General features: G+C 35.2%; 1 protein-coding gene across 1 annotated transcript; it reads right to left on the bottom strand.

Moving 5' to 3' along the window:
• Nucleotides 1-156: 156 nt before the first annotated feature.
• On the bottom strand, nucleotides 157-23742 carry LOC121261208 (L-arabinokinase-like). Its single transcript, XM_041163451.1, has 29 exons — nucleotides 23321-23742; nucleotides 22758-22865; nucleotides 22160-22228; nucleotides 21801-21884; nucleotides 21554-21630; nucleotides 20583-20649; nucleotides 18957-19014; nucleotides 18769-18836; nucleotides 18617-18679; nucleotides 17914-17967; nucleotides 17690-17789; nucleotides 17496-17605; nucleotides 17201-17320; nucleotides 15568-15624; nucleotides 15286-15458; nucleotides 15028-15196; nucleotides 14471-14554; nucleotides 10697-10822; nucleotides 9687-9817; nucleotides 9532-9613; nucleotides 9314-9401; nucleotides 7240-7283; nucleotides 7021-7116; nucleotides 6865-6941; nucleotides 6242-6442; nucleotides 5743-5908; nucleotides 5290-5361; nucleotides 1490-1684; nucleotides 157-473 (listed from the first exon to the last, which is right to left on the bottom strand). The coding sequence occupies exons 1-29, from the start codon at nucleotides 23426-23428 to the stop codon at nucleotides 351-353; spliced, it is 2970 nt and encodes a 989-aa protein (XP_041019385.1). The 5' UTR covers nucleotides 23429-23742; the 3' UTR covers nucleotides 157-350.
• Between the last annotated feature and the right edge of the window lie 229 nt (nucleotides 23743-23971).

Genomic DNA, 23971 nt, shown 5'->3' with positions numbered 1-23971 from the left:
TTTTTGGTTGAGCCAAGTTTCTAGTCCTATTTGCCTCTCATTTCTCAGCATCCTCTGCCATCTTTCAAACACTAGTTTATCCACACACACAAAAAAATAAAAAGGAAGCCCCAACTTCTTGTCATAAGAACCAGAACAAAACCTAAAACCATGAAGAAAACGATAAACTTATTGATTTTATTACTGGAGTATGTAAATTGCCATACACCCCGAAAATGTCCAGGTCAGAGACAGAATCAAAGTCGGCGCTTGCCAAAGCTTTTACTTTAATGTAGCCAGGAGACTTGATCTGTTTCTATTAAATACCATAATTGTTTATCTTGCAATCATTTTATCCTGCAAAGCTGCCACTAAGTTAGCTTGCTAGAGATGTGACGGCGTATTTTCAGATGGCCAAACCTCCCGGCACCTGGTGATGAGCCTTCGAAGACAAATGGCAAATAGCCTGTTGCTTTTTTGTACCTCTGTTGAATCTGGAAAATCAAACAGTATAAACTTCTTTATTTCAGCTCAATCTACTTAGAAACATCAATAAATGACAACCTCCCACTGAATCACCAAATAATTAGCACTATAGTAGGTAGCTACGAACAACATTTGAAAAAGCCATACAAATCAAAGCTCGAAAAAATGGTTCAATTCAGTCCAATTTAAGTTGAATCAGCCAAAAACTGAATCGGTTTTAGTGAACTTTTTTGAATCGTCCACTGAGCCGCTTCAATAAACTGACTTAGCCCGTTTGAGACTGATTTAAAATGATTCCAACTGATTTAAAACTATATTTATTTTTAAGTTGTCTAAACAACTAGGTTTTTGTTTTAATTTCTTGTACAATATGATATAACTAAACATATATTAACTTTTTCATCGTTGTATTCAATAAGAATCATAGAAAACTTAAAAGATAAGACATATAATTCTTCATTTTTTTTAAGTGAACAAAAAGATTAGGAGATGAATAGTGCTTTGTGTTAAACTTTTGGCTGTGCATAAAATACAACATTTGTCATGTGCTTATTACTTAATGGTCTTTTATCTTCTTCGTATATGAGGAAAAAAATGTCGACAATTGAGATTAAATACATAAATTAAATGTTTATTGAAACTATTTAGATCTAATACCATATTTTTATTAAAACTAGTCAATAAATTTTATATTTTATACTCTTTTATACATGACAATATTTAATATTGTGAGATCCAAAGGCTATATCTATCTCTTTCCAGATTTTACAAAGAATTTGGACAAAAAAATTGTAGAGAATATTAATTCGATCTCTGCCCCCAACCAGGACGGGGGGATGGTTTGATTGATTTGAGGAAATGGATTGAGCTGAAGAGGTTGTAGATTGATTTAACATCGGAGTATTCTGTTTAGTCTTATTCAAGGTGAAATTGGAGAGGAAAAAACGACAGGTCTTCTGATGCTTTCATGCGTGGAAGTAGATATCATTCTTTCCTTAAAGAAAAGGGAAAATGAAAAAGTTACCTCAATAATCTGATGGCTACTTCGCAGACAGTTCCTGCCAACAACGCAAACAGTTCCACCAGAACCTCCACCTGTAATTTTGGCTCCATATAAGGTCCCATCATCAGATTTACTGTGCTGCATTGCCTGTACTAACTTTGCAAGCCTATCGGTCCCATCAGAGCCAAGTCCGCAAGCACTATAGCTGTAGTGACACTGCAAAAGATGGTTAAATGTCAAAAACCATTTCCTTTATTTTTTTTCCACACATGCGGGAAAAAAATCAAAATGAGAATCATAACTCCAGAATTTCGCTTCATTTTCTTTTGAACCAGATCGAGAAAAACTCCCATTTTAGACATGGTAAGAAAAAGGGCTGGAGATATGGTAGGAGAACATGCTTGATTTTAGAAACCATAATGATAAATCTGTCACCCAACAGAGTTTTGCTACACAACCTCCACCACACTCCACACTCCATATTTTTTTAAATTTTTAAATTTTTTAATATTTTTTTTAAATGTTTTTTGAGTTTATTTTTTTTAAATTATTTCAAATTTTTTTATTCATTATTCATATAATAAATATTTGATAAAAGAAAAAAAATAATAAAAATTAAAAAAAAATGTGGAGTGTAGAGTGTTAGGAGGTTGTGAAGATTTATTCTACCCAATATGAATCTAGTCTTGGATAGAATGAAGACAAGGCACCTTTCAACATGGACCCCACAACTCAGCCAATTTGATAGAGTTCGACTTTCACGCAATGGGTGCATCGGCCAAGATTAGCTAATCCATCCACCAACTTCTATCATTAACTTCAAATTTGTAGGGGCATAGAATCGGTGAAAATCCAGAGAAAACACAGCCTTACCACTCAGGAATTTCGCTAGCATTACGAAAATAGAAATAGTTTAGACAGAAAAAAATTATACAAAAGTAAATCTACAAAATAATGTGGATTGATGTGATACGTCAGATTATAAAGTTACTTTTATTGTAAAGTAGATCTAACGGATCCCATGAAACCACATCAATTAGTAGGTTTATTTTTGTATAATCTCTGTGTATATAATAGTTTTCTTAAGAAAAACCTCATCCACAAGGGAGCCAAAGATGGTCACAACTTAAATCATTTCTTGTTGTAACGTAAAATTTTGAACCCATTAGTCGATGGATCTACTTCCAACATTTTAATTGCCATCATCACTATTAGTCAACCTATTATGTAGGAAAAAACCCTTCAGTCATTTATATAAAATTCAACTTTTTAACAATTACAAACACGGACCTCTGAAAGAACAATTTAACTAATAGGATATTTTATTTTTATTTTTATTGGTACTGGGTGTCTAGGATCAGCGTCCCGACTAATCCCGGGAGTGTACATCCCCTCGGCAAGAACTTTCCCGCAAGTGCACCTCGGGTAATTCAAGAGAAAAATTCCCCAGTCCGATAGCCCTTAGAGCATTGGCATTAGTTTCATCAAAAGCCTAGCCAAATGCAAAATATGATGAATTTTAGTAAAATCCAGCTGCATTGGATTCATCAAAGGGATGGATGGGAAGTTTAGAGCTACAGTAAATCTATGGGATCCTTCAAATTTGAAGGGTTACTATTCATCAAGCAAATGTATTTTTTATTCTATTTTAATCCCAACGGCTTTATTTTTTTTTCCCTCTCTCTCTCTCTCATTTTCCTCCCTGTGTCTTTTCCCTCCCCCTTTCTCTCGTTTTCGCAGTGCCCTCTTTTTTGAAACGCAGTGAACCCTTTCTCTCTTTCTTTCATTTTCTCTCCCTCGTTTTCGCAGTGAACCCTTTCTTTCTTTCTCTCGTTTTCACAGTGCCCCATTTCTCTCTCTCTCATTTTCGCATTGCCCCATTTCTCTCTCTCTCGTTTTCGTAGTCTCTCTTTGATTCTTCACGCAGAAACAAAGCAAAGCACACTGATTTCTCTCCTTTCATGTACTGTTTGTCTCCTTTCTTTTCTCCTGCAACCCTATTTTCAAGAAGAATGGAACTGGTCAGCCCCGATGGGGGCTTTTGCTCTCGGTGAACGGCTGGGAACTTCATCTATTAGACCCAGCATACATTTTACTGACCCTATTTTATTTTTTGGCTGATTTTCTTAGGAGCACTCAGTGTTGCAGATTGTCAACCACTCGGAAAAGGGTATTGTGTTTTTTCTTTCTGTAATGTATTGTTGGTATATTTCTAGATTTGCATCCCTAGTGTGTGATAATTTATCTACAGACTGTAATGTATTGTTGGTATATTTTACGATTAAAAATCCCCTGTGTTGGTTTGTTGGTATATTCTGTGTTTCATAAAAAATCGTTTCCATAAAACAGAAAACATGACAACAACATTACTGGATTTGTTACTTTAATTAGTTTTCTTCATGAATAATGAGAGGGAACAATTTACTCACGGAGGAAAGCTCATTTTGATGCATAACATGGTATGTAGCCTTTTTGTGTTTGACATACTTGTATATGTGCCCCTGGACTTGCTGTGTAACTGGAATTGGTGATTTGTAACTGAACTTGCTGAATCTATTTGGGTACTGCAACTGAAGTTGCTGTGTCGCTTGATGTGATGATAGCAGCTTGATGTTGAGTGTTTTTGGGATTGCTAATTTTTTTATTTTGGAGTTGGTATGTAGCCTTTTTGTGTTTTGACATACTTGTATATGTGCCCTTGGACTTGCTGTGTAACTGGAATTGCTGATGTATAACTGAAGTTGCTGAATTTATTTGGGTACTGGTACTGAAGTTGCTGTGTAGCTTGACGTGATGATAGCAGCTTGATGTTGAGTGTTTTTGGGATTGCTAAATTTATTTGGGATTGCTAATTTTGTGTGATGATAGCAGCTTGATGTCGAGTGTTTTTTATTCTATTCAATGCTGGAGCTAAAGCAGTCCCAGGAAAGAAGCAAGATCCCCCAAACTGCATCAACGAAAAACATTGACAGAGAGGTCCATGCACATGACTACGGTCTAGGCTCCTTGGTGCTCATCAGTGTTAGATTGTAATTAAGGCCATAACATAAAAACAAGAGAAAGAGCAAGGACACCGGGTAAATCAACATATATACAAGCAGAATATTTGATGTGGATGTCAACAATAGTGAAAATAGACGTGAATCAAACTACAAAAGTAGGGAAGAGATAGATTTTCAAAAGGGAAATCTTAAATAATGAACAATAAAAAGGGAAATCAAAAGAGATTGCAAAATATGAAAAAAAAAATTAAAAATATTATTATTACAAAAATAATATTATATTTTTATTTTGATGAACCCAATAGCTAATCCAATGTGGGATTATGAATAGAGAGGTTTTAGATATATGAAAAACATGTACTTTTCATCAAAATTTGAAGATGAATTTGATGAGTCTAATGCTAGTGCTCTGAGATTGTTTGCATCCAAAGGAATTTGAACCTTAGACCTAGGGGGAGCATACCCTCAAGGCCAAGGCCTTGACCACTTGAGCCAACCCCTAGGGGTTAAGTTTAACTAATAGGATATTGTTCTTGACATGCCGAAAGCACTCACCAAATAATCTTGTCAAGATTCAAGTTCAATTGGATATCCATTTATTTATAAGTTATTAAGCTCAGCTAAAGGTTATGAGATACCTTAATAAAATATTCATTTTACTTATAAAAATAAAATAAAATATTCATTCATGAAAGGAATAGAAGGGGATGAATTTTATTCGATGTCACCGGCTTCCATCACATTATTAGATGCATGCCTATATATGTGCAGAAATGGATTTCTCAAACCAAGCTTAATCTACCAGAAATTTCAGTATACCTGATACAATAGTTCTCCAAGAGCTGTAAGTTGCTCATCTGAAGTTGCCGAGGTTAGAAGTGCTTTGAATGCCTGTAAGTCAAGTAATTGAGGGAAGTAACTCAGCTGGTATGCAATACTAGCAATCAAAAGTTAAATAAAACAAGGTATTCGCACACTTTAAATTTTATGTCATCCATAGAGCTTGACACTTGTGTCAATGGAGCAGAGTGAGATAACAGGGATTTATGGTTTGAATCTTGCAAATATGCAAGAAACAGAGCAATTACCCTCTAAATTAGAAGACAACAACAAAAATTCATAAATAGGATCAGAGTCATAAAAACATTCCTTTTGGATTAACAACACCATATATCTATGAATTGATCTGTACCATCTAAATTAGTCCATGTTATATCCAAGAATCAAATTCAATTTCCCAGCCATAAAAAAACAGATAAAACTATTCCTAACCTTGACACGGAAATTTTCATATATTGGATGTTTAGCAGCCGCTGTCACTCCATAATTATGCTTAGGATCAATTACTGTGACAGAATCATTGTGATCAGCATATTTCTCAAGAAATGTCTCGCCAAGCATGGACTCAGGAAGCATCTTAGCATAAAGAGCCTCATATCTGCACAGTTGAAGTTCCAAAAGGAAGAAAACATATGAACTTCATAGTTGGAGAACCAAGAATGATCCCACTTGAATTGGAGCATCTAGTAATTAGAGCCATAATTTTGAGTCCAAAAGGTTGCATCTGAATAGGGGGCAATAAGGTGCAGAGAAAAGGGAGGGGGAGAGCAAAGGACCGGCCGCTGAACCAAAACTTGAGAAAATCAATAATTTATTTCCTCACTTCATTCTAAAACTTCAGAAAGCGGTGTTATTATTATTTTTTTATATAAGTAGAAAGCAATGTTATTTAAAAGATCTCGAGAAGGAAAACTCTTAAAAGTGAACATACCTGTGAGGTGACAGATTACACAAATAATCTAATGATGCTTCAGCTTCAATTAGTTCAACACCATCATCCTCCAATTCATCTATGTTTTCCCCACTAGAGCTTGGCAATGACTGAGACAACATAGAAGATGCTATAGACTTCATCATCTTGCGACCCATAAAGGCGCCAATTCTGACGGATCCATAGTCTGCACCACCAACACTGCCATAGAAGTACCATGGAACTTGGAATTCAAAAACTTTCAAACGAATGAAAGAAAGAAAAATATAAGAATAATTATGGTGATACAGGATGGTAACAACTCTCAAAGGCTTCAAAAGAAGAGTGAAACCTGAAAAAAGAAAGACTGGGTAGGACCAGTCTGACAATGTAACTATTACACCAAAATAAAGAGCAGTTTTAAGGGGGTAAATCCGTTTCATAACATTTACACGAAAGCACACTTCATTATCAACATATAATAAACATGTGGATCCAAAATGGAAGTTTTAGAAGAATGATCCAGCATAATTTCAGTTAAGCCATCCATGAAAATCAGGCAAGCATAGCATGAGAAATCAATTTCAATTGTGACAACAGGCATAAATGCATCAGATTACAAAACATAGTAATAGATGCATTACCTATGTCGTATTCCTGAGTCAATTCCCCAAAATCGGATATGGCTAGGAATTTCTACAAGCCCAACAATCTCAGCAGGCTGCATGAATTTAGGCATTATTTTTTTATCTGTAAAACAACCATATCGCTGTTATCTTTACAGAACTAGTGGTGCTTACCTGGCAAACCATTGCTAGAAGTTTGTTGGCTTCACCACAAGCCGAAGTCATCTGGTCCATCACGCCACATGGAGCTCCAACAATGTGATTCTCCACCTAATAAACAAAACAAAATGATAACTGAAGTAACAAAACATTCACGCACAAGGTACATAGAAATTAAACATTCTAAAATGAAGGGAAGAATATTCACCAGAAGGTTATAATAAAAAGTCAAACCTTTTGGCAGAGCAAAGCAAGATCTCTGGCACTGATGCTTAACCCTGCAAAGTATAGTTGAAGATTTTAAGTTGATTGTTTCTCCAACTGCTCCAAGGAAGAAAAGGAATAACGAGCACATTTTCTTCTAAATTAATCACACACAACGAATATCCACATTGCAGTAAAATGGAAGGGGGCTTGGGGGGAAACCAAGAGAGTATGTTCAGTATTTAAATTTTACATAAGCATACTTCATTAAACTGCCATGTTTACAATCCTGAATTCATAGTAGAATTCAGAAAAAACCTAGTCATATATTTGCCTGTTGTATTGACTGCAACACTTCAGTATTCATCATTTATGCTGAGGTACTTTATTAAATTGAATTTCAAGCTCAAACAGGCCACTTTCCTCTGTGCATTCACAACTCTCAATTGATAATTCCAGTATACAAAGCCATTCTAAAAATTGGCATTTAGGTCCAATTTTCATGCGACAAGCTTCACACCGGTAAATGAATTTCATTTTTAATCCATCTACAAGATAATCGGGAAAGTCCTGCCTGGTTTTTTTTGAAAAATTATGTCTTATATAGGAAACTCTTGGCCATGTTTAGATTCCAAAAATTTTCAGAATTGTTTTTCAACTTCACAATCTAAACATCTTTTAAACACCAATTCTACTGCCCAAAAAATAAATTTTCATCTATTAATTAGCCTTAAGTTTCCATGAAAAAAGACACAAAAAAAATACAAAATCCAAAAACCTTTTTATCCAGGTAATTTTTCAAATCTATGTATTCACTTTCATAAACTCTAACACAAAACACATCTTGAAAACTGTTTATCCCAAAAACTTCTCATCTACCTGCCCGCTTTCACAAAAACCAATAAGAAACGCATATAAATTTTTTTTCAGGAATTCTCAATAATTACAAAAATTTTCACTTACCAGACGCCCTAGTGGTTACTTCTCGACAGCTACATCTCATTTCAGTGCTTGGGTTACATAGATCATATATGAAGTCTTATAGCTTTGAGCCTTGAACCAACCTCACATTCCACAGAGTGAATTATCATGCCAAGATGCACCATGGTCTCTCTCTCTCTCTCTCTCTCTCTCTCTCTCACACACACACACACACACTCACACTCACACTCACACTCACACACTTTTAAGGAAAAAATATCAATAAGAAAATAAAAATTGGTCATTACCCAGTGCTGGTCCCATCAAAACCGGTTCCTGCTTGAGGTTATTTGTGTATAGTCATAATGTTGGGCATTTTTGCATTCATTGCACCTCAAACTACTATGAGAGTTCCCTAATTTTAAGAGTGATTCTATGAGGTGTTCAGCAGACTAGCATTAGCTTGGCTTATGCCCGAGACAGTGGTTGCACTTTTAGCTAGCTGGACAAATCTAAGAGGCATTCAGCAAATTAAAGTTGTGTGGAAGATGATCCCTATATGCATTCTGTGGTGTTTGTGGCAAGAGCGCAATGATTGGACGTTCGAAGACAAGGAGAGATCAATAGAGGAACTAAAAGCTTTTTTTATTAGAACTCTATGTACTTGGGCCATAGCTTTAATGGCATCAATTTTTTTCTTGTCTCTATTGCGTCCACATAAATAAGGCGTACCTTTGTATATCTTCTTGTGTACTTGGGCTATGCCTATCATTATTTAATAAAATCGTTTCCTTATAAAAAAAAAATTTAAGAGTGATTCTGCAATAATTATTGCTAAAAGAGACTGTTGAAGCCAACCTGTTGAGGCAGCTCATGTTTGTATAAAGATTAACCCAGAAAAAGAAGCCTTCTTAAATACTTGATCTATTACTTGTCCTTTATTAAGTTATATATAGGGATGTAACTCCTAATCCTCTTTTTCACCTTCTAGATAGGTGTATCTCTTGAATATTCCCTGTGTACTTGAGTTGAACCTTTTATGCCTATCAATAAAGATTTATTCCTTACAAAAAAATCACTTAGTTTCTAATCCCCCCCTTCCTGATAGAAGCAAAAGTCACCACCAAGAAAGAGAGAAAAAACTGAGTAAAGAAAACTATGGAATATTTGAATACATAATTACCATGAGCAGCAGCTAGGGCAGACATGCTAGCAACCTCCACAGCAGCAGAAGAAGATACACCTTTGCCTTCTGGGACTGCAGAAGAAACCTGTATGTTTGTAATATTGGAAGATTAAACATGGCCTTTGTACATACTTGAAATTTAGCCCGTAGTAGGAGTTTTTGCAGTGTCTTTGAATGAATCAAAATATACTAAACATATAGGTAGCATCTTATACCAGCATACTGATACTATTTTCAAAGCGTACACCAAGTTCTGTCATTAAAACCAGAATCGTCCCTGCAACATATGCTGCCCACCTAAAACAGGAACCATTTTAGTTGCATAGAATGATAAAACCACAGATAATCAAACAAAAGAAGATTAACCTACTTTTGAGATGGATCCCGGGCGAAGTACTTCTTCGCCTTTTCATATGACATTGGCTGCTCTCCATCCATAAAATCAGATAAGTCCATGTCAAATGTTGGGCCACGATTGCTTAATTCAGAACCATATGATACCTAATTTGGCCAAAATGTTGAGATAACAGAGATATTATTTTTATTAGACAATTTTATGATGAGGCATAAAAGGACACAATCAAGTGCACCAGAGTGTATACAAAAGAAAACACCCAATTAGGAAATAATGGAAAAACAAAGAGACATAAAATCAAGATAAGTAGAACAGCCAAGACTGTTCTAAGCTGACATCCAGACAAAATGTTTTTCCAGCATTATGGACCTAAGTTCATCATCTGTCTTCTTGCAACCTTCAAAATTCTAAGCATTATGTTCATCCCACACACACCACATGAAGCATAACGGGGCCAGTTGCCGATCTTCCACACTACAATAGCCAACATTCTTACTTCTCCAACGTACCAACTACTCTACTACCTTTTGGGGCATTGCCCAATAAACACTGAAGAAATAGAATAATACAGAGACCCATACTTTTCTTGCAACTTCACTCGCATCAACAAATGATCAGTCATTTCCTCATTCTTCTTGCACAAGCAGGCACCAATCCACTACTAAAATTTTCTTTCTCGAATTATCCATAGTAAGGATCTTTCCTAGTGCAATGGGTAATCCGCATAAGATTTAACTAATATCAATACAGATTTCCCATTGCATAAGTATTAATAAAATCGAATAATTATCTAGGTCTATAAAATTTTTGTTTTCAGAGAGCACACTTTATGCAATAAGCTAAATCTCAACCACACTAATAAGCAAATTATATCTGCATTCTACTACTAACAACCTCTCTTTACTTATCGCGAAAATAAATAGTTAAAAATCCTTCTGTCATCCCAGAGAAGAAGAATCAACCACCTTTTTAGATGATAATATTTAAAAGAAAAACTTCATCTCCATTCAAATGCCTATACATACTATTTCCAGGACGGGTGTCGATCCTTGTCCTTTGGCCTGCTGTCGAGCCAAGGCATGGTTCCAAAGCCTATGTTTACTTGGATGATTCCTTTGCACAGCAACATGGCATGCTTCTCTTATTGGCAGCTGCAAGAAGAGAGCAGACAAAGAATCATGAGAAGAGAAGTGGGAGGAGGAAAGGAGAACATAATCATATCAATGAACTTCAAAGGAGACAAAAAAACTTCAAAGAAAACAATAATACCAGCTCTCTCGCGTCAAAAAAACTTCTAAACGAGTTATACTTGATGCAAAAGGAAGGTGTTTCTATCAAATTTGCTACATCTATATCAGATGCTTATCTAGCAACATAGTTGTGACTGAAAGCTGACAGTTGTGAAGAAACTCTTAAGTTTCATAGACCATGTTCAATTTTAAATAGAAAAATATAAATGAACATGTTGATACAAGCGATACTGGGAAGCCACACTATGTGACAATGATAGTGCAGATATACACGAAATATAATGACATATAATGAATGTTGTAACCAACTATTAAGATAAGAAATGGGTGGACTTCTTGAAAGATAATTAATCCCACGAAAAAAGAAACATCTTTGTTATTAAAGTCATCCAATAGAACTTTCCCTTCAAGATCAATATAAAATATACAATAAAAACACTGTAAATTTCAAATTTTCTCAACATCCAAGTGTCTATGGTCAACATTCTCCTGTACCAGAAAAAGGCATCCTCTTGTGTATTCCCCACGGAAGGGCTGACATCCCAGCTAGTGGTCGAGCTATTGACCATGTTTTGGTGGAACCCCTGTGGGGGCTTAGAAATTTAGAAGTTTGGAGGATGGTTCCCATATGTTTAATGCGATGTATTTGGTAAGCGTGAATCGCTCAAACTTTTGAAGATAGAGAGAGGATGGTGGCAGAATTAAAAGCTATATTATATTCAGCATCCTCTATGCTTGGATGACTGATCACCATGGCTTCCATTTCTCTAGTTTCCTAGACTTTGAAGGTTTTCACTCCTCTTCTTCTTTGCAGTTGGATGTTTCCTTTTGTATACTTCCTAAATACTAGGGTTGTGCCCATCACTCAGTAAAATTGCATCACTTATAAAAAAAAAAATTAAAAAGTTATTGATTAATATATTAAATTCCTAACTTCAGGAAGCCCGTCTTTTTTTTTTTTTTTTTTTTTATTAGTAACTTCAGGAAGCCCATACTTAATCAATGCGTCTAGTCTTCACATGGTTAAGGAAACATCACATTTTGGAGTTCACATAAACAGTTGTCAAATGATCTTAAGAAGGAAATAGTTGCTAAAATCAGAGCTGATAATTTCATATGCAGTATCGGTGACTAGGGGTGTAATCGGTCCGGTCCGGTCCGGGGAGGTCACGGACTGAAAATTTCGGTCCATGAACATTTTTTTCCTCTTTTCTTTTTTTGGCAAGTAAATTAATACAAAAAATTGATTAAATTAGTAAAATTAAAATTAAGTGAGGTCTTTAATGTGGATTATGCATCTAACTCATTAAAAAAAAATTGATTATAACTATATTTATGATGTTAATAGTTCCTAACTTAGTATTTTATTAGTCATAATGGCCTATATTAAAATTCTAACATTTTATATGATTAATGAATATTAAATAATTTCATTGTCCATTGATTATTCATGCTTACTTGCAACTTTAAGATACCTAATTACTGTAATTTGGTGTAAATATGAGAGTATGTTTTTTTTTTATAGGTAATAAGTTAATTCATTGATAGAAAGATAGGCATAGCCCAAGTACACTAGGAGTATACAGAGGCATACACCTATTTAGGAACTAGAAATAGTTACAAGGAAAAGGTATAAATATGAGAGTATGTATCTACATATAATAACATATATTATGATATGATATATTAGTTAATTGATAGCATATATTATTTTACATTTGATATGATCAATGGTGAGATTAAATGAAAATTACATAATTAACTTACAACTACCATATAAAATAATATATTATATATAAAAAAAAATATTTAAAAATTTTATATGTAAACATTTCGGTCCGGTCTGGTCCAAAAAAACCACACCCCGGGACTGGACCAAAAACCAAATTTTTCATACACTATGGACCGAGACCGAACGACATGATTTTAATCTTTCACCCTTATCAGTGACTCTCTTTGCCCACAAACAGTGGCTACTAACTTCTTTCCCTTCCTTCTTAAACAACCTAATAGTCTCAATCTGTCAATAGAAATATCATTTTGTGTGGGATAATTAATTCAAAACTGCTATGTACAGTCGACCCATACAAATGCCTGCGTAAAAGGCTGACGTGGCATAATGCCCCGCCAGCTGATATTTATTATTAAAAAAAAATCGAAAAGATGGACAAAACTCTATTTTTTTTTTTTTTTATTGGTAAACAAAATTTTATTGATCAAAAGGAGGCAAAAAGCCCAAGTATACGGGACATATACAAGAGCAATGCCTATGCGTGCTAATTTAGAGAAACAAAACTCTGTTTTGTAAGGAAATGGATTCCCACTTTGGTGCTCTGGTCAAAAGCTTCCATCGATCTCGTCTTCAGCTTGCTTCATGGTGTTATTCCTCTCAGATTGTTTACTTGCGTGGTGTCGTGGTCTTCGGCTTCTTGCATTGTGGTCTTCAAGTGGATCTATGCTCACCCATTCGACACCGTTATCTTCCTCGTGTGGGTCTTCGGCTTCAAATCAGCAAGATGCCAATTCTGGACTTCAAATGAGCATTTTTTGACTTCAAAATCTCCCCTTCATCTGCCATTTCTCCTTCTTTGAATGTCTTTATGCCGTTTGATCTTTCTATTTGAAGCCGCTACAGCTGGGGTGGGGGGAGGGGGCAGGGGCCTCACAAGCCTTTTACATGTGATAAAGAAAACACCAAAAGCACTTGCATGCGTGTATAATGATTCATTTATCACCATCACCTCTCTTTCTCTCTCTATCTCTGGTATCTGAATCCTCCACCAAAACGCATCTTTTATATATAGTAAGCTTTTGGTTCCCTTTTTAATCTCTGGCTCACGTTCTTTGCCACCCATCCATTTAAAGCCTCCCTTCTTCTTTGTTATGATTTGATTCAAGAGCAGAGCGACTTTGTTTTAGTATTCCATCACTCCCATAGTCTTTGAATGTGGTGGGTTGGTTAGTTGGTGAGTCTTCAATCTTTTGGCTTCTTTGGACCTAGTTATATTTAATGGGCGTTGCACTTCCTCGTCGGAATTAGTTTTGGGTATCCTACAGATAGTGATTTTTATTTTAAAGTTCCTACAGATAGTGATTACGCTTCCCTTTTCAATGTTTATTCCTTCTCTTTGGATTTGTTCTTAATTTTTGTTTTCTTCTGGGTGTTTTTATTTTCCTCCTACAACAATCACCTGGTTTCAAAATCTGTAAAAGAGAGAAGAAACGCAGAGAGGGAAACTGAGGAGGGGGATGCCTTAAACGGTGCGGTTTTGGTAAACAGTTTTGGTGTTTTTGTTAAATGAAATGGTGCGTTTTGTTTTTTCCACATCAGCACCATTTACGCACTGACTGTATGAGTCGACTGTATCCAGCATTTTTGTAATTAATTTGAGCTAGAAGAGTTATTAAACATGCAACACCAAAATATGTTATGAAAGACATACCAGAATCTAACTTTGAAGAAAGATTTAAATTTGAGGGAAAAGAAGGCAATGGATAGCAATAATATTAAAGACATAAAACTAGAATTAACAAACTGATAAATCTAACCTGCAAGACAAGACTTCCTGAATAGTCAGCAATCCCTCCCATAACATCCAACCTTCCAGGTGCTCTTGCCACAAAGATTTCCTCCTGAAGTAAAAATTTAGAAAAAGGAAACAAAATGAAATCATTCAATATATTATCAAGATGCCAAATAGCTTGAATACAGAAGCAGATGGCTATAACAAATTTATTTTTAACTCCCACAAAAATGTGAAGAAATGTGAAGGGCAAAGATTTAACCAATACGGCCAAACATTTTTTAAATTCTCTCATGCTTACAGTTCCCTGAAGTAACATTATGATTTCAAACAAAGAAACACCCAGTTATATCAATTACCAAAATGAGGGTCTACATGGATAAGAAACATTATCACGTGCTAACTTCAAGATATGTTGAAAGAACCATAAATGACAGCAACAGACGATGTATATCTTGCATCAAATTCATATAGTTCTATACTACATCAGTAGTTATCAAGTGCATATTGTCCTTACCAACAAAGAAAAAACATTCTAGGGAGAAGTGAACAAAAAGAATATTCAGTCGAAATAAACATAACCTCCCAATTGAAGAGTCCAGCAGCAGCCTTACGCTCCCGTATCTGGCGTTTCTCAGGAGTCCTTTCGGACTCAGATACAGCATCTAGTTCTGCCAAGCTCTTTAAGAACATTATTGTATCCGGAAAGCCTTGAGGATCTCCATGAAGAATCTCAAAGTCTTCGGTGTATCTTGGTTGAAAAAAAAAACAAAGATTTAACCAAAGTAAGCAAATTCATTTCATGAACAAACTAGAAACTATTAAAAGAGAGAAACTCACGAGTTCATTAGGGAGCCATTCTCAGACTTCTGGTAAGTTGGTGATCCACTAGAAATACCTAGTTCATTTTCAGCACTTGCATACCATTCTGGGATGAAGATATCTCGTCCTGGGACCCTTTGAAGTTGATACCCAAGAATGATAGCATCACGCAATCTCCTTGCCCCACTAAGCTGCAATTTGGTAAGGTAAAAATAGAATTAGAAACATGAGTCAAACGTTAAATTTAATGAAATCCAGAACCCAAATAAAACATGATAATGATATCAAACATTCAATTACCTTATCTGATGTACAATTTTTACCAATAGCTGTCTCCTGCAGGATTTGAGCTGCTACCTATAATTATAAAATGCATCAGGACAAAATTTTGAAATCAATTTGTATCAACTTTAAAATAACAGGAAACTTTTTTTTATAGGTATAAAAAAAACCCGGAAACTGTGAAAAACATAAAGAAATGATTGTAAATCTACGTCCTGTAAGAATGAGAAACAAATTGGTATTTTCTTGTTAGAACACTACTAGAAAAGCAAATATGAATACTTCTTATAAATTATTTCAAGATTCAACACTTCCAGCCCTGTTAAACTGGCTTAAAGTATAAACTTAATTCAACAGTGTTTGCATATCGCTGGTCCATTTTTGCAGACTAAGTTGTTCATCTTTCAAAAAGCTCAGGTTTTTCTACATATTTCCTGTGTGGTTTGTCACAATGGGAAAGATACAATCACTGCATTGATAACCCTTTCCATTCAGCTATTTACTTAGTAAAGCAAAGTTATCATATATCTTGTTTTTAATTGATAAGCTACACAAGCACTTGGTTGGTTTGAACACCAGGCCGCACCCTCCACTCTGTTTTTATAGGGTATGAGAGATGCTATTGGAGCTGAACATATTTTGTCAACATATATTTCTTTTAATTTAAGATAATCAAAATGCACATTCCCAATGCTCCCAGCAATGTGGCAAAGATAATTGCCCTAAAATATTCACGGACAAAGAAATCATGTGGTGGTAACAAGAAATTTTACTATGTGAATAGTTTATACTTTCACACCCACAACAACTAAGACAAATATGTCTTTGCTTTTTATACTTTTTTTTAATCTTTTCTTCTTACTTATAAAAAAATAATAATAATCTTAGGGCTTTCTAATATATAGAGAAATTACTATTACATTGCAAGTGAATAGAGGTGTGCGCTGTCCTGATTGGTCCGTATTCTTTGAATTGACAGCTGATCCAACTCTTAAAGCCAGCAAAAAGAGCCACTATGGCCTCGTTTGGTCATAAAGATGAGATGAGATAAGATGAAAGTTAAATAAAATATTGTTAGAATATTATTTTTTAATATTATTTTTGTTTTGGGATTTGAAAAAGTTGAATTGTTTTTTGTATTTTGTTTGGAAGTTTGGAAAAGTTGTAATGATTAGATAAGATGAGATGAGATCGTTTGTGAAAACAAACCAGGCCTAAATCTACACTGATTGGTGGTCAGAAACCAAACTGAACTGCATCAATTGCTGTCGATGTGATCCAGTTTGACCGGCTGGTTGGAATGAGTTTCAAGTTTTTGTTTAATGCATTTGGATCTCCATCATATCAATGGGCCTGTTTAGCCTATTTTCGATTTTCTGACCCTTCTAGCTTGGCTCATTTTAAGTTCATCTGTTTGGCTCAAATTTCCTGTTTCTAATTGGATTTTCTCGACAACGAAAGAGAGATGAAGAAAGTCACGAATCAATATTTATGTGAGATGTGAGATTTAGTTTTGCTTCCTGTGATTAAAATGCAGTCAGAATTTAATCTTGCGAACTCTTTTGGTCAATATAACCATAACTAAAAGTGCACAACGAGAAAACAACTTCCCTAAAATGGAGTCATAAAACACAAGTACAGAAAAGATTACCTCACCACCATTGATGCCTCCTTCATAGCAGGGTTTCAAACTTATTGCACGTTCAAGGTAAGGTTTCCAGTGTCCAGTGAGTAAATCCCTTCTTATCATCTCAACACCACCTTGATAATACTGTTCAAAACAATAATTATATCTCAACCAGTATTAGATTCTCATTAAGCATTCCTGAAAGAGATGAGGACCATAAGGAGACCAAAAGGGAAGGGTAAAGGAAAAAAGAAGGCAAAAGATGATGATGATGATGATGATGATAATGATGATATTGAAATAAAGTAAGCGGTTGAACCTCAAGCATATTTCTCAAAAACGGTTCTTCATTGAAATAATCTCTCCGAACAAAGACAAATGGTAACTTGTATGCAAGGGCTTCACTGACAGTTCCATATCCAATTTTTCCTGAAACAACGAAGGTTCGTTCTATTAGATATAATACTTATCCATTTGTTTGAGGTCAGTTAACAGAAAAAACTTCATACTGACCAAGCATACAATCAGATGCTGCCATAAGATCGGGTGTATAAGCATCTTTTGCAAGCTTCACAAAATTTGGTGGAAGATCCTGGGTGTCAGCACCACAAACCTGAATATACAGAAAAAAAAAAAGCATGTGTCATCACCAAATCTTGCAAAACGGTACAATTATGTCAATTACAAAGGACATTTAAAAAAGGAGAAGGATGTAGAGAATGTGCCACAAAAAATACCAGGCACAACCAACCAGAAGGTAGGTACTCCTCTTTCAGCTTCCAACCAGCTGGCTGCAAATGAGACATGGTATATACAGGTGCAATGAGAATTTCAAGAAGGAAGCACAATCATTGAAATTCTGAAAGAGAAGTGCTAGTATACATCTGATATGTGAGGCAAATATTGTCATGCCCAAAACACACCCACATCGAGAGAGGAAAAAAACTGATATTATTGTTGCATATCTCTACAAACCTATTGAATAGAAGATATATTCCGGGGTATGGACTCAGACTAGCAAATATTCAAACTACCAGCATTTTGTCATTAATTTTCTAGGTCAATGAGAACTATATTTTGCCAAACACAAGCAAAATCTTATGACGAGCATGCAACTAGATTTCACTGCTAACGTGTGACAGGCTTAGAGATCCTGACCCTGGGATTGTGCTACAACAATTAGTTCAGCAAAAACATGTATAACAGAATATAAGTTTTTGGAGGTGACAGGTTATGCAGCCACAACACAGTTCAATCGGTTATCTATCAATGCAAAATAAATAAAGAGTGGCAGGGAGAGAGAGAGAGAGAGACAGAGAGAGAATAAGAATCATCCATCATGCATCACTTGTAGCCATTGACTCGTTCCAAAAAAGATAAACCTCAAAAACAAAAGCGTCCAAGTAACCAACCATTACAACTGGTCAATCAGTTACTCACCTGTCCACCAAAGTTTAGGATAACTAGTTTCACATCCTCCCCAATTCCAAGCTCCTTCCTCACCTAAAACAAGGATTTTGTTCAAAAAGAAAAAATACATCATGAACTAAATGATGCAGCGAGAGATTTAGCAGGGTTTTGTGAGCCAAAACCTCCTTGCGGGATCTGTGTAACCTCCTAACAACCAGAGGCACATCAATAACATCTCGGAAAGCAGGCACTGCAAAGTAAAAGATATTTTAAGACATTCATTAAGAGGTCCCAGATCAGTGTATCTAGTTGAGGAGGATAAAATGAGCACAATCAAAACCATTTTCCTTGTGGTTATCAAACAACATACTTGGGCAATATCCTGGGAGGCGGATTAGGAACTCACAATGGGAATAGTCCTCTGCTATCTGTAATAATTTTCAAGCAACTGAAAAAGTTTAGAATGACATAAACAACGCAGAAAACGCTAAAAGGCTGGTATTATTACCTCATGTTATACGCGCTCTATAAACAATAGATGAAAATTTACAAATGATATGCCCTTTAAAGAAATAAAACTCTCCCCAAGATGCTCTTAGAATGGCCAAGAAAGATAAGTATAAATTTTGGAAAATTACAGCTTCAAATTTAGGGTTAATATAGGAAGTTAATAGATGCTTTCATATTTCGAAAGTCACATCTACATTGGAACATCCCAAAAAGGAAAGCATATAATGCACGACACAGAGAATGTTCAACATTTTTCTCAACAATGGAAAAGGTAATCGATGCCAAGAGGCTAGTAAAGTAGTAATTGTCTAGAATTTTGGTTTATATCTTCCCAAGGTAAGGTCATTAACAAATTCCCAAAATGACAAAAAATAAGTGTGTTTACGTACACAAATACTCCCTTCCCCAGTTACTAAAAAACTCTAGTAAGTTCAGAATAAATTGGTAGTATGGCAGTGTTACTTACTGAACATAGACATCAAGTTTATGATCTTATTTGGGTATCACTTCGTTCTACATTTGTGACTTGGATAAAGAACAAGAATATTTTTTTTTTATATAATTAATAAGAATTTTATTATCACAAATAGGCATAGCCCAAGTACACATTAAGTATACAAAGGAAATTCCTACCACACTCCAGAAAACAGGAAGACTAAAACAGAAACAGATTCAGTACATTCTCATCATTCCTTACAAAGATCTTAGCCCACAAACTCAAAGTAGAAAAGAAAAAGTTTCGAAAATCTTCAAAAGAGCGCTCCTTGTCTTCAAAACATCTCCCATTTCTTTCCAGCACCACATTAAACACAAAGGAATCATTCTCCACCTGGCAGCAACATCTTTCCTCACCTCACAACCACGCCAACATGCAAGAAGCTCCACAAGAATATTTAATTATGAGTATGCAATGTGGATTTAGTGTTCGATGACATCTGTCTCATATGGGATCTTGCAAAGCGCACTTCATGGCACTCCAACTCTGGGTTGCACTAAAAATACCCGAGCAGTGACATTTTTATGGCTTTGTGCCAAGAAACATGGGACCAGCTTTGTGTAGCCATCTCCCCTTTTTTTTTTTTTTTTTTAAATTCTTGATTAACCTATTTGGGGTATTTGTTAGGGTCCCCCACCTCCACTGTTTGCACTACCCTTTAATTTAATGTTTCTCTTGCTCATAGAAAAAGAATTGAGTATGCAAGACCCAAAACAATCATACTTGTATTTTATCTGATTTTCCAAATGATTTTCGTGGAAATTTGTCAACATCAGCCGCCACTCAATGCACCTAAAGCACATCATTGTTGGAGTAGTTTTGCTATTTTCTTGTTGAAGATAGTTTCTTTATGTTGACAATGAGATAAGAAATTATACCAAATCAAATCAAATGTGGCCAAATAAAACCAAACTAAATAAGATGCAATCAGCAATTGGTGATACTTCTTTCAATAATAAATAGAAAGATGGGGAAGAAAATTTCGGTCACCTCCCACACTATGGAGCGATGATGATTTCCAGCAGCCATGACATACTCTGCATAGATGAAGTCCCAACTGCCAATAGTAGGGAATATGAGGGTATAACAGCTTGCAGAAAACTAAAGAGCTCTATTCAATGCAATAACTCAGAGAAGGTTAGGATGATTATCACCAAGTCACAACTTTTTTTTTTATAGGTAAACGATTACTACTCACCAAGTCACAACTTGTAACATATAAACCATATTCCACTATATAGCTCTGTCTAGTTTAGTTACCACAGATAGTTTTCTATCATAAGGTAGCGGTTTAGGAGGAAAGCCAAAGGCAGATTTCAGTAGATTAAATATAGGGCAAAGCTTGATGCAAATATACCAAAACAGAATATATCTATGGTCAATCCTGCGAAGAGCAGAAACAAACGTAACAAATTGGATAAAAAGCAGCAAGAGACTATGCCAAGTAGTAGATGTATGAAGTAAAAGTGATGATGGGTTCTTTAGAGAATCCAAGAGGGGATGAGAAAATAATACATGTATACACACACACACACACACACATATAAGAAAAGTACAAATAGATATGAATCACTTTCATGATTTGCTTTTAGCCCATTCCAGTTCCTAGCTTGTATTTAGGTGTTTCTTTGGTATACTTCCTGTGTACTTGGACTATGCCTATTTACTTGTCAATAAAATTTCTTATTACTTATCAAAAAAAGATGTGAATCACTAAGCATAAAATTAGGACTGAAAAGAGAAAAGCGGGAAGTTGGAGAGCATGAAGCATCATTAATTTCACAGGTTCAATAGACATTGATCAACAACATAATTGCTAGTTAGATTAATAGCTTCACTGTCCTTCAAGCAAGTGTAAAAGGTATGAACATTACTCAAAGCTATATTTAGTATCTTAGATCATGAAAAATGTTTTAAATCCTTGAAAGTAGAAATTGCAAAAGCACCACAAATCGAGTGACCTGAAGTTTGTGACACAAACAGAGCGAATTCCAGCATCAGCTGCCGCACGACAAGCAACTGGAACAACATCTGAGACCTGTTTTTGTATAAGCACAAAAAATAGTCAAAGCCATTCTATTCAAGTCTATAATTAAACAAATTCCCAGCAATTGGATCATAGCATGCAAAATGGCCAAGTTGACACGATGAAAATGCCTATAAAACTGATAACTAATTAACAAACAAATAAGAGAAGCCTCTAAGTACCACTAAGTCAGCTTTGATGGAGTTCAGCCATGCTACTTCCGTTTCCAAAATAGAAGCCCGAGGCATAACAGCTGTGACTGAATACTGGAATACCAAGAAAGAAAGGAAAGAATTTGTAAGATTTCAAAGAAGGCATACAGATATCCAAGTATCTATCTTTACAAAGGGATCATGCGTGTGGACAAGGTCAATATTCAATAAAAATAATTTTAAACAATAAGTTGCAGTAACTTATTCGGTAACATTTTTTTTTTTTTTGGTAAGTAACTTATTCAGTAACATTGATACAATAACTGCTCAAGCCAAAGCTTCAGACAACATAATCATTATTAACTCGGGAGGGAATGCTATTTGTATACCTTTTCCAAGGAGGCAAGACGATCCACTGTCAATGCATCTGCCTGAACTGCTCCACAGTCCAATAAAACCTGAATTCCCACACGCCAAGAAGTAATTAATATAGAGTTGCATCAGATAACACTTCTAAAGTGGAAGTTTGTATGGCCACTTCTTGTTTGGAAAAAATAAAAATTAAGAATACATATATTGATATGCAAAGGATTATTATTTACAGTTAATGGTCAAGCGTACTCTTTAGTTATAGTATTTGCTAAAATAAATAGATTAAGGTGTCGTTTGGATAGTAAGTTGAGACGAGATGATTTGAGATAAAAGTTGAAAGTTGAATAAAATATTGTTAGAATATTATTTTTTAATATTATTATTATTTTGAAATTTGAAAAACTTGAATTATTTATTATATTTTATATAAAAAATTGAAAAATTATAATGATGAGACGTGATAAAATACATTTTGTATCCAAAACGGGCTTCAGACAGAGGTATTGATTATAATCATGACTTTCCCAATGCCGGATAGATTTTTAGGAAAAGATTTTCAACCGAAAGAAACAGGAAAATATTATTTTCTTTTTCCTTTTAATGCTTACAAGTTACCTTTCGTATGAAGAGACGAGGGGACTGTATCTCGGAGGTGAAAACAAAATCCGGAGCACCGGTCACAACATGTACATCATGCCCGGCGAGTATTAGGTGCCGGACCACCTACGTACATCACATCGAGTAAATAACTATCATTCTTCAAATAAAACGTTGAAATAATTTTATCTTCACGGACAGTACTGTTCCGATTATAAACTTTCCAACAGTTCGAAGAACGAGAAATCTGTACAAAAGTATATCTAAAAGCAAAAACAACAAAAATCCAAACTCTCCCTCGGAATTTTTTTAAGTCTACCAAAGCGATTTCTTATCACTATCATATCAGAATTATATCTTCTTGTTCAACAATAATGACAAGAAAAATAAGAAAGATTGATCCGAAAACTTCCGAGTTAATGCGTTGCATAATCTTGAAAATTCAAAATTAAACCAAACGGAAAATTTTGATCTAGAAGCAATAAATATGGCTCTGGCAGTTCAAAAAAGAAAGAAAACACAGAGAGAGAGAGAGAGAGCGAGCAATGATCGGGTGAAGCTAATTAAATTGGGAATGGCACCTCGACAACACGAGTGGCATGGCCGAAACCATGGCCAGTAACGTAATAAGCGAAGACCAGGTGATTTCTGGACGCCGAGACTCCATCACTTTCTTCCTTAATCCTCATTGCTTCTGTTTTTCTCTCTGCCGCTGATCAGAATTCTCGGGTATGTATAATATATATATATATACGTAAATAAATAAATAGCCCTAGAAAGTAGAAACGATATATAGAGATGTGAGTTACGGAGAAAAAAAGGCTCCCCAAAAAGAATAAACCCTCGCCGGATCCTTCTCAGGAAACTCGGAGACACCGTTAGCGGGGGTTCCGATTCTTGAGTTGAGCATTTCAGGTTTCGATTGGTAAAATCATGTCAGCGCCACCTCAGCTCGGTATTCGAATTTAGTAAGCCTATCCCTATCGGGCCTATCCGAGGGAGTCTGTCACGCACGTAATTAACTCATGCCTGATTCTTGCTTTTTTTACTTGGACTTTTAGGCCACGGGTTCGAAGTGTTTGGCGAAATTTTTTGAAACATTTCTCGCTTTTCTCCGACTTTATTTCTAAACATTATTCAAAATTTGTGTATTTAAAATTTTAAGTTTGTATCCGATGTTATCTAATTATTATTTAAACATAAAAATTAATATAAATTTTAGAATAAAAACA

The sequence above is a fragment of the Juglans microcarpa x Juglans regia genome, chromosome 4D (assembly GCF_004785595.1).
Source record: "Juglans microcarpa x Juglans regia isolate MS1-56 chromosome 4D, Jm3101_v1.0, whole genome shotgun sequence".
Classification (NCBI taxonomy): Eukaryota; Viridiplantae; Streptophyta; class Magnoliopsida; order Fagales; family Juglandaceae; genus Juglans; species Juglans microcarpa x Juglans regia.
Note: the sequence above shows the minus strand (reverse complement) of the source record. Positions and strands in the feature narration are given on the sequence as shown.

Coding starts and splice junctions, on each gene's coding strand:
- LOC121261208 (XM_041163451.1), bottom strand. CDS start 23,428: ATGAGGATTAAGGAAGAAAGTGATGGAGTCTCGGCGTCCAGAAATCAC. Junction 21,631..21,800: donor CCATCAAAGCTGACTTAGTG/GTACTTAGAGGC, acceptor ATACAAAAACAG/GTCTCAGATGTTGTTCCAGT. Junction 17,968..18,616: donor TCCTAAACTTTGGTGGACAG/GTGAGTAACTGA, acceptor TCTCATTTGCAG/CCAGCTGGTTGGAAGCTGAA.